The sequence below is a fragment of the Primulina huaijiensis genome, chromosome 7 (genome assembly GCF_012295235.1).
Source record: "Primulina huaijiensis isolate GDHJ02 chromosome 7, ASM1229523v2, whole genome shotgun sequence".
In the NCBI taxonomy this organism is placed as follows: Eukaryota; Viridiplantae; Streptophyta; class Magnoliopsida; order Lamiales; family Gesneriaceae; genus Primulina; species Primulina huaijiensis.
In genome coordinates, this window is record NC_133312.1 from 8,830,494 (window position 1) to 8,840,864 (window position 10,371).

The following is a 10,371-nucleotide window of genomic DNA, read 5'->3' on the forward strand; positions in this document are numbered from 1 at the left end:
CCAACCCAATCTCAGCTGGGAGCACTGCCTCATTACCATAGACCAAACTGAAAGGAGTTTCTTTGGTTCCTTCTCTTGGGGTGGTTCGGTATGCCCATAAGACACTTGGTAGCTCATCAACCCAATTTCCCTTAGCATTGCCAAGTCGAACTTTCAGACCCTGCACCAGCGTCCGATTAGTCACCTCCACCTGCCCATTACTCTGCGGGTAAGCTACAGATGTAAAGACTTGTTGGATCTTCATCTCTTTACACCAAGCTTGGATCTTAGCCCCTTGGAACTGTCTCCCATTATCAGATATCAATCTTCTAGGCACCCCATATCTGCACACTATATTCTTCCATAAGAATTTCAGAACGTCACTCTCAGTGATTCTTGCCAACGGCTCTGCTTCCACCCATTTCGAGAAATAGTCAACTGCCACCCATAAGAACTTTTTCTGAGCAGGAGCTATAGGAAAAGGCCCCACAATATCCATTCCCCACTGGTCAAAAGGACAAGCGGCCGTGATAGCCTTCATCATCGCGGTCGGCCGGTGATGCAACCGGGCATGACGTTGACAACTATCACAAGACATCACTATCTCTTGAGCATCATGCAGCACTGAGGGCCAAGAATAACCGGCTAGCAACACCTTCCTTGCCAACGCATAAGCCCCCAAGTGGTTTCCACAGCACCCCTCATGAACTTCTCGTAGTACATAATCAGCCTCTTGATAACTCAAGCATCGAAGAAGCGGCCCTGCGAAAGACGTTCTATACAACACTTCTCCGATCATCACATAACGCGAACATTTTGTCTTCAACTTACGAGCTTCGCGAGGGTTATCAGGAAGCTTTCCCTCTTTCAGGTAATCAATTATGTCAGTCCTCCACTCCTCCTCCCCCTGTTCAACTGCGGGTGAACTCGTGTGAGGTGTGAGTTCAACTTGGAATACCACATCTTTAGTCTTCCAACTTCCCAGTGTTCCAGCCATTTTGGCTAGAGTGTCCGCCTTTTCATTTTCTTTCCTGGGAATCTGTTCAAATGTAATCTCTGCAAATTTTTCTCTGACTCTGTCCACTTCTTGAGCATACTCAATAAGTTTTTCATCTTTCACATCATACATTCCCTTCATCTGTTGTGATACCAGCTGTGAGTCAGAAAAAATAAGTACCCGGGTAGCTCCCACGTTTCTCGCTGCTCGAAGTCCTGCCAACACAGCTTCATACTCTGCCTCATTGTTGGATGCTCGAAAGTCCAACCTTACCGCTAACTTCACCTCCTCCCCAGCCGGTGAAATCAGTACCACTCCCACCCCACTTCCCTCCTTCGATGATGAACCATCCACGTATACTTTCCAAGGGTCCTCATTTTCTAGATGCACGGTCTCAGCCAGAAAATCGGCTAAGGCTTGTGCTTTAATAGCTGTTCTCGGCTCATACTGGATGTCATACTCTCCCAGTTCAGTAGTCCACTTGACCAAACGACCAGACATATCTGAATGAGTTAAGATCTTCCCCAATGGACTGTTGGTGAGTACCACAATTGGATGAGATAGGAAAATGGCCTCAAACGTCTTGCTCTCATCACCAAAGCCAAAGCCAATTTTTCCAACCCTGAGTATCTGATCTCTGCCCCTTTAAGTGCATGCGAAACATAGTAAACCGGCTGTTGAACGGATCCATCTAGCTTGACAAGGACCGAACTCACAGCTCCTTCAGTGGCAGATAAATATACCCACAAAGGCTCACCAGCTGCCGGCTTGGCCAGGACAGGAAGCTCGGCAAGATATTCCTTCAATTCTGTGAAAGCCTTCTCACAATCCGGACCCCATTCAAATTTTTTCGCCTTCCGCAAAGTCCGGACGAACGGTAAGCTTCTGTGAGCAGACCTCGAGATAAACCTCGCCAACGCTGCGACCCTCCCCGTCAACTTCTGCACATCATTCGGTCCTCGGGGAGAACCCATGTCTTGGATAGCTCGAACCTTCTCGGGGTTAGCCTCAATCCCTCTCTCTGTCACCACATAACCCAAAAACTTTCCACTCCTCACCCCGAAGATACACTTTTGAGGATTCAGCTTCAGCCCGTAGGATCTGAGGGTGGCAAAGGTTTCCACCAAATCTGGTATGAGCTGGGATGAGTCTTTTGATTTTACCATGATGTCGTCCACATACACTTCGACATTCCTTCCCACCTGCTCAGAAAAGACTCTATCCATCAATCGCTGATACGTGGCTCCGACATTTTTGAGTTCGAAGGGCATGACCACGTAACAGAAAGTTCCTTCAGAGGTGATGAAACTCACTTTATCTTGATCCTCCACAGCCAAGGGAATCTGATGGTACCCTTGATAAGCGTCCAACATGCACAAATACTGATGTCCAGCTGTGGAGTCCACCAATTGATCTATCCGAGGCAAAGGATAACAATCTTTAGGACCTGCCTTGTTGAGATCTCTGAAGTCCACACACATCCTCCACTTCCCTGAACTCTTCGGAACAAGAACAACATTCGAGAGCCAAGTAGGAAACTGTACCTCTCGAATGTGCCCGGCATTGAGCAACTCTCCCTCCTCCTTTTTTATAACTGTAGCGTTCTCGGGCCCGAAGTGTCTTTTCTTCTGCTTCACGGGACGAGAATATGGTAAAATGTTTAATCGGTGTTCTGCTACATCGGGGCTCGTCCCTGTGAGCTCTTGGGCTGACCAAGCGAACCCGCTGAGATTAGCATGTAAACAAGTAATGAGTTCATCCCTGATCTCTGGGTCAAGGTCAGGGGCTATCCTTAGCGTCTTCTTATCGAGCCCCAATGCCACGATCTCCGGCTTCTCATCCATCACCTCATGAACCTCCCTCACTACTACGGGCAACCCGCTTCGCCCCCTTTTGATCATATTGACCTCCACACGCGCCCTCTTCCCCTCTTCTTTCACTATCCCCTCATAACACCGATGCGCGACCCTCTGGTCCCCGCATAAGACTCCAACCTCCTTCCCTATAGGAAACTTCAACTTCTGATGATACGTGGACGCTACAGCTCTGAAATCCTTTAGGGCTGGTCGCCCCAGAATTCCATTATAAGCGGATGGGGTGTCCACCACAGTAAATGTTGTCATCTTCGTTACCCGCCGAGGCTCATGTCCCAAAGATAGAGGAAGGACAATCTGACCCAACGGCGGGATGGCATGTCCTGCAAACCCATATAGAGGAGTGGAGATCGGCTCGAACTCAAATCCCTCCACCTTCATATGATCCAGAGCGCTCTTGAACAAGATAATCACTGAGCTTCCATTATCAATAAAGATTCGTGCCACATCGTAATTGGCAACGGTTGCTGTCACCACCAAGACATCGTTATGTGGAGCCACAACGCCTCGGAGGTCTTCCGGCCCAAAACTGATGACCGGATCTTGGGGTAAGTCTGCACCCCTAGATATTTGAAAGCTCTCCAACCTTCTTCCATGCGCCTTCCGAGCTCGCCCGGAATCTCCATCAGTAGCACCCCTCGATATCATATGAATCATTCCTCTCGTGGGGTGGTTGTCCTCATTCCTTCCCCTCCTCGGCTCGATGGGTTCCCGAGGGACATCTTGATCTCGATCTTCTCTCCTCCATTCTCCAACCCTCTGATTTATCCAGGGAGGGCCTCGACCTCGTCTAGATTATGAACGAGATCTCGGTTCATCCCTGGATGAAGATCTTTCTTGCCTGCCTAGCGGTGGAAGCCTAGTACTGCTCTCCACCCTCTGCGACTTCTCCCCCTTCTCCCCTGATTCCCTTACCTCCATCACTTTATCCTGATTCCTGTTCAGAGGAACATGTGAGGAGAATTGTCCTCTACCTCTAGTTTTGTCCTCCTCCCTTTCGCCCGCACCCCTCTTCCTTCCTCCTTTCTCCGTCCCCTCAACTCTTCCTCACCCAAGCCGCTGCTCCATCCTCTTGTACCGCTGAGCATCCTCTAGATTCACATATTTTTCTGCCCGAGCCAACAAATCATCATAGCTCGACGGAGGTTTCTTGACCAATGACTTGAAAAATTCTCCCCCCCTCAGCCCTTGGGTAAAAGCACTTATCATGATGTCGGGGGTAGCCGCTGGTATCTCCAGCGCTGCACTGTTGAAACGCTGGAAAAATTCTCGCAAAGTTTCAGCATCTTGCTGTTTCATCACAAACAAGCTCAAATAATTTTTCTGATGTCTCTTGCTGCTGGCAAATCGGTGCAAGAAAGCTGTAGCAAAATCCTCAAAAGACTGTATAGAGTTGGGCTGCAGGGTATTAAACCATTGCTGGGCTGACCTCACCAACGTGCCCAGAAACACCCTGCACCTGACTCCATCTGAATATTGGTGCAACAAAGCCGCATTCTCAAATCTCTCCAAGTGTTCCTCGGGGTCAGTATGTCCGTCATACTCACCAATGTTAGATTGTCGGAAATTCGGAGGAAGCCCTTCCTCCAAGATGGCTAGTGAAAAAGGGCTTCTTCTCTTGGGTACCGGCGCTCTGCTTCCTACCTGCTCCCTCAACCTCCGTATCTCTTTCCACATCTCCCCCATCTCACTAATCTCCCCAGTTGGGAGGGGTTGCGTCTCCTCCACCCTGCTCTGGTGGACTTCAACATTTTCCTCACGTTCCTGACGAGCGGCCTGTTCCTCTACAAACACAGACTCTTGATTCATTTTCATGGCCTCATCCACTGTCCGGGTGATAAATTGGCCCAACTGCTCCAGGGTCAAGTTCCCCACGTTCTCATTGGGACGGGTTTGCTCGACCCTTGTCTCGTGAAGGGGCTGCTCGGTTCTTGTCTCTTGACGAGGTTGTTCCTGTCTCGTCTCAAGACGCGGTTGTTCATGTCTTGTCTCAACATGAGACTGTTCGGGTCCCCTCTGAGGACGCGATGATGTTGAGGTAGCTCTTCTACTTCCTTTCATGCCTACCATCTCTACGTCTCAACTCAAGTTTTCCCACAGACGGCGCCAAGTGATACTCACGGGAAATTTCGGGTCCGATCCCAACGAGCGTCACTAGTTCAGACGTGGGCTTTAAGATCACCCTGAGCCTGAAATCAAGAATAAGACCGTTAGAAGGGGGCCAGGAGGGTGTCCTGGCGTAGCCCCTCCGACGCTCAAGTCAGAGACTGAGGATATACGAGGGGAGCAGCTAAGGGTGCTGCTGAAAACAATATAGTGAATGAAATAACCGTACGCTCAAACCTGGTATTTATAGGAGAATACCTGGGCTTCTCATGGGCCCTTCACCTGTGAGCCCTAAATATGGGCCGGATCTTGATGGGCTCATCCATGGGGTATCACTAAGAAATGAAAAAACATAAGCCTTACAACTATTTAAACTTTTCTATGACAAAGAATTTTGTAAATTCTTTAAAATGTTCTCAAAATTGTCGTTGCCATAAAAATTATTGTGTCGTGAGCACTTACATATATGTTCATTTTTCTATTATATTACTATTTCATAGTTTGTTTCTTATTTTATCGGTGAATTATTGAAATTTAATTATAAAATATTTTTTAAAATTAATATATAGATTAATCATATATAACTTAGCAAAAAATTAAATAATTTGGATTTTAATGAATTTATGAACTTATTAAGCTTTCTACAAAGACCATTATCAATGATAAAAGACAAAAAAAACACAAGAACATAATTGTATAAAAATGGTCATTTCGTAATTTGAAATTATTATAGTACAGTTGAAGAATGAGGAGACATAATAAAAGTAAGGATTTTGAAGCTGTCAAAAAAAAAAAAAAGTAAGGATTTTGAAAGAGACAGCTAGCAAGAAAAACCCTTTGTAGGTTGATTCAAGTCGGTTTTTATAATATTAATTTTCTAATCTCACTCGCACAAATGAAAATTATGAAAAACAAGAGGTGCAAAACCGTAACACAATCTAAGGGAAAAAAATCACCAAATTTTAGGCTTCCATTTAAGTAAAAGAAAGAAAATGTAACAAGACATTGAAAAGCTAAGCCTCGGAGCAAAACTAAAAATATCCGCATAATACCTCAAAAGATAATTTATTCATAAAACCCAGGATATGAACTCAAAATCTTTCTCCAAATCTGAAGAATATGGCACCAGTTCCAGAGTTAACATCAACAGCATACTCTGCTCGTACTAATCCAAGCTTTACTCCAGCACCGTACGAGGATCCATGGCCCATTCTTCGGTAAACTGCAGTCGGGTTTCCCTTCAAGTCCTTTGAACTACCAAGATCGTTGCCATGTTCAGCAAAAACATAAGCATGAGTATTTCTCACAGGTATCCTTAGCTCAGCAGCTAACTGCAAACAGAATTTTAACAAATCAAATGCTGAGACTTTGATGCCAATCATTTTGTTCAAGTAAATGAAGTATTATTGGCAGGGCTGACGCTTATTTTTTCTACATAGCTGTAAAAAAGAGTACCAAAAGAAAAATTGCATCAACCTCACCTATATCCCCCATTCAAAAATCTTTATTTAAGAAGTTGTTCATATTTTGGTATATTCTGAGATAAGATTATGCAAACATTTTATATCAGTTTCACACAAAATGGCATATGGTGATAATTATTTTCACATATAAAGGTCGTGTAATTTCATTTTACCTCTTGTAGGTAGATGCAATTTCCCTAAATAAAAAAAATTCTCAGCATGCAACTGAAAAAAAACGTGTAACCTAATTCTTGTTACTTCGACATACTTCAAGTATATTTCTTGCAGCACCAAGCTCTCCCATGTTATAACCTCTGACTGAATAAGGTCCCCCCAAAGTGAATGCATCGTAGCTGGGAAGATCACCTACACAACCACCATAATGGCCATGAAGGACTAAAACAGGAGGCGGTGGCTTCCCAGCACCTTCCTCTACTTGCTTCAACTGGAGAAATTGAGTTATTGTTAACTGGTGGCGATTGAAAAATGGAAACTTGCTACCAATGCCGAGCCCCTGGTCAAGCTGCAAAATAAATATGTGGTCACTCTCAATAAGATATGATATATGTTAGCTCCAAAACATATGGCAAGCTTCTAAGAGGTGCAGAACATACAAGTCACATCTATCACAGGCATTTCACAATAAATTAACTCTTCACAAAGAAGGCCAGTGGGTATATGCTTTAATAAGTCCGAGCACAACCTAAACTTACTTGTGAGACCATGCAGAGAAATATAACTCAATCATAAAAGTAAAGTCATGCATTCAACCAGGGATCACTTTCAGAAACCAATTGACTTGTTTCACCTTTATCAAGGTGAATGGGGGAGAACAAACTGTATTTTCCTACTAGCAGTTTCAAGAATGGGGACAAGTTGATTTAAACACAAGACAGGATAACAGTATATAAGGTGTCATGAAAAACATATGGCCCTCACCTGAAACACATTTCTCTCACCGACTATAGCACCATTTAGGAATTTGGTATTATCTCTAGTGATATTTGCCTGCAAAAATGCCACGCGATCAACTCCAGTGCCGCTGAGAGTTGTGGGAGGTCCGTCTGCGCTGACACCTCCACTTGGCAATACCCTTTGGCCATTTGCAGAAATATGACTGCTTTCATCACGTGTAGTAATCTCCTCCATCACGAGTCCATAAATTAATTTGCTTTGACGGGTAAAGTTCTGGCCCGAAAAAAAAAACAGATTGAGTAACCAACACAATCACGTGTATAAGCTAAATTTGATTGTTCAATCCCTCAATTAGAACACTCAGCAAGTTAAAGCCATATTAGTATAGAATCAAAAAATATATCAAAGCCATCAAGGAAGAAAATTCCCATCAGTCAAACTTAATACTAGTATATAACCAAGATTTGAAGTCTACCTCAGTAAAATTGGCTTTAACACCAGCCCTATCAACCCAAATAGGTGGAACTTCTTCTATTCCAGGTCCTCCAGTTAAAACCGGACTTAGTTTTCTACTGTTAAAGCAGCTAGTGCGGAAGGTACGGTTTCGAGGATTGTACACACCGTCCACATAAGGATGTACATACTCAAGCTTGAAAGCAAGATCGTCCTGTACATAGTGGATAAAAATTGGTTATAGAGTAAGATACATGGAGCAAAGGACATCTCATATTTCTGATGGTAAAGATCATAATAAGTACCTGGGGATTGAGGAAATTGCTGGTGGTCACTGAACCAAGAAGTGACCTGTTCAACCCTTGAATATTCCGATGCTCGAAAGAAACAGTTCCCCCTGGCTGGACTGAAGCCTGAGTAGCATGCACAAACGGAAAACACTTGACAACCAAGTTCAAGAGCAAACCTAAAACATGAAGTTTCATTGTTCATCAAATTACCAAAGTAGGGCGGCCCCCACGACCTGGGACAATACTCCATTCTGTACTAACTTCAGCAGACTTCTGCTCCAGTTCTTTCAACTTGATTTCAACAATAATACCACCCTCATTTTTTTCGTCTGGGCGTGGATTTACCTCAATGTTGGAGAAGAGAGCTAACGAATTTATATTTCTCAAAGCTTGTTTCCCAGCCTCAATGTTAAAAACTTCTCCTTGGCGAAGCTGAAAACGAATTAAAACAAATATTTAAACCTGCAACGAAAAAACCGAATCACATAGACAATCACCAGATAAAGAAAATTCACTCTGAAAACTTCACGAAAATAATAACCTACCATATCATCAAGATAAGTAACATGTTGCACGAGTATCATAATTAAAATCACGAGTCATTTTGGACAAAAGAAGCTAAATTTCGTTGCCTACTCAAAACTTTTTAGAACAAGACCTTTCACATTTTATCACAAAACCAATTCACCACACAAGGATATCTCCATCAAGAGATGTATAAAAATCTCATAAACTAAAGCACAAATATATTCAAGAACTTTAAAGCAATTGAAATGACTGACTACCACCCTCACCTTATTGGGTAACTCCCTTTTTATCACAGGAAACTGGGTGTTGCCCTCGCAAACATTCCCGAGCTTATCCTGGAACTGAATCACAAGCTGTGTAATGTCACCTTCGACCACTTCACACACGACCTCTTTGGTATTCAAATTACCAAAGTTCACAACTTGGGCACAAGCGTACCCATTCTCATGATACCACTGTTGTACTCTATCCCTAATCCTCTGCAACAACCTCGCACTCACCTTCCCCTGCTCTCTCAACATCTGCAAAATCTCCCTTTGCACAGACGGTGGTAGCATACATGGTCTTGAACTCTCAATCCTCCTCCGGTAATCCTTCTCTTGACTCCTCATGTAATCCAACTTCTCCTTCTCGGTCATATCAGCATCCATTTCAATCGGTTTTGACTGAGCCATCAAACCCACGTTGATGCACCTGAACCTATCAGCAGACTGCCACGTTGACTCGAGGAATGGGATGGTTACATTGATGGTGCCGTCCGGGTTTGTTTTCGTCTCCAAATCCACTTTCTCAAACATCCCACACGTGGCTAGAGTTTCAAGCTCTTTCTGGAGCTGCGCCTTGGTGTAAACACCGCCTGGGCGGAGTGACACCATCTCAAAGAATGAGTCATCGGTGCCGACAGTGGAGCCACGGCGGCGATCAAAGAACAAGATATCAGAGACTTTGTATTTCTTGAATCCGCTCAACTTATTCAGTAGGACCACAATGTTGGCAGGCAATCCATGGGAATCCCATTCCTGTTGAGGATCATCGTCTTTCGCCAAGGCTAAGAAAATGCAAGACCAGAAATTATGACCTTGACCTCCGTCTCCACCACCACCACCTCCTCCACCCCAAAAATTGAAGTTAGAGCCGCCGCCTCCACCGACTAGCGGGACAGCGAAATGGAAAAGGAAGCCAAAGGCGGCGGAGAGGGCGATGAATTTGGAGGAAATTACAAAATCGGCCGCAGAAGGGACAGATTTCGAGGGTTTAGGGCTTTTGGAGGAAGAAGCGTCGAGAGAGGAGAGGTTCGACTGGATAGTTGAATGGGAGGCAGAAAATCGACATTGAGTTGGCGGGATGATGGAGGAGGAATTCCGTCGCCGACGGCTGGCGGTGGAGGAACTTAGTGGTGGAAGCAGAAAAGCGGTTGCGGCGGAGGACGCCATTGGCGGCGGGAATAAGGGGGAGATGAAAGCGGAAAAGGCAGAGATTCTTTGCGAGGGGTTTATTTTTTTTTTTTACATATATCTTCTGTGACAGTATAACTGCGACGAATTTTCACTTAAAATGTATATTTTCTGTAAACTTATTGTAGTTGATATTTACACCGGAGTTGTACTTAATTTATCAATAAATTTGATATATATTCACCGGAGTTGTACTTAATTTATCAATAAATTTGATATATATTTTATACATAAAATATCATATAAATAACATAAAATTCAATATAAATATCAACAACTTATAATATCATTTAATTACTTTTTAAAAAATAA

General features: G+C 44.0%; 1 protein-coding gene across 1 annotated transcript; it reads right to left on the minus strand.

The window, feature by feature from the left end:
* Positions 1-5,908: 5,908 nt before the first annotated feature.
* Positions 5,909-10,123, minus strand: LOC140980893 (protein TOC75-3, chloroplastic-like). Its single transcript, XM_073446983.1, has 7 exons — positions 8,872-10,123; positions 8,288-8,509; positions 8,093-8,200; positions 7,810-8,001; positions 7,359-7,607; positions 6,688-6,942; positions 5,909-6,287 (listed from the first exon to the last, which is right to left on the minus strand). Exons 1-7 carry the CDS (start codon positions 10,036-10,038, stop codon positions 6,048-6,050), a joined length of 2,433 nt encoding a protein of 810 aa, XP_073303084.1. The 5' UTR covers positions 10,039-10,123; the 3' UTR covers positions 5,909-6,047.
* Between the last annotated feature and the right edge of the window lie 248 nt (positions 10,124-10,371).

Coding starts and splice junctions, on each gene's coding strand:
- LOC140980893 (XM_073446983.1), bottom strand. CDS start 10,038: ATGGCGTCCTCCGCCGCAACCGCTTTTCTGCTTCCACCACTAAGTTCC. Junction 8,510..8,871: donor AAAGGGAGTTACCCAATAAG/GTGAGGGTGGTA, acceptor ATTCGTTTTCAG/CTTCGCCAAGGAGAAGTTTT. Junction 8,201..8,287: donor GTGGGGGCCGCCCTACTTTG/GTAATTTGATGA, acceptor CATGCTACTCAG/GCTTCAGTCCAGCCAGGGGG.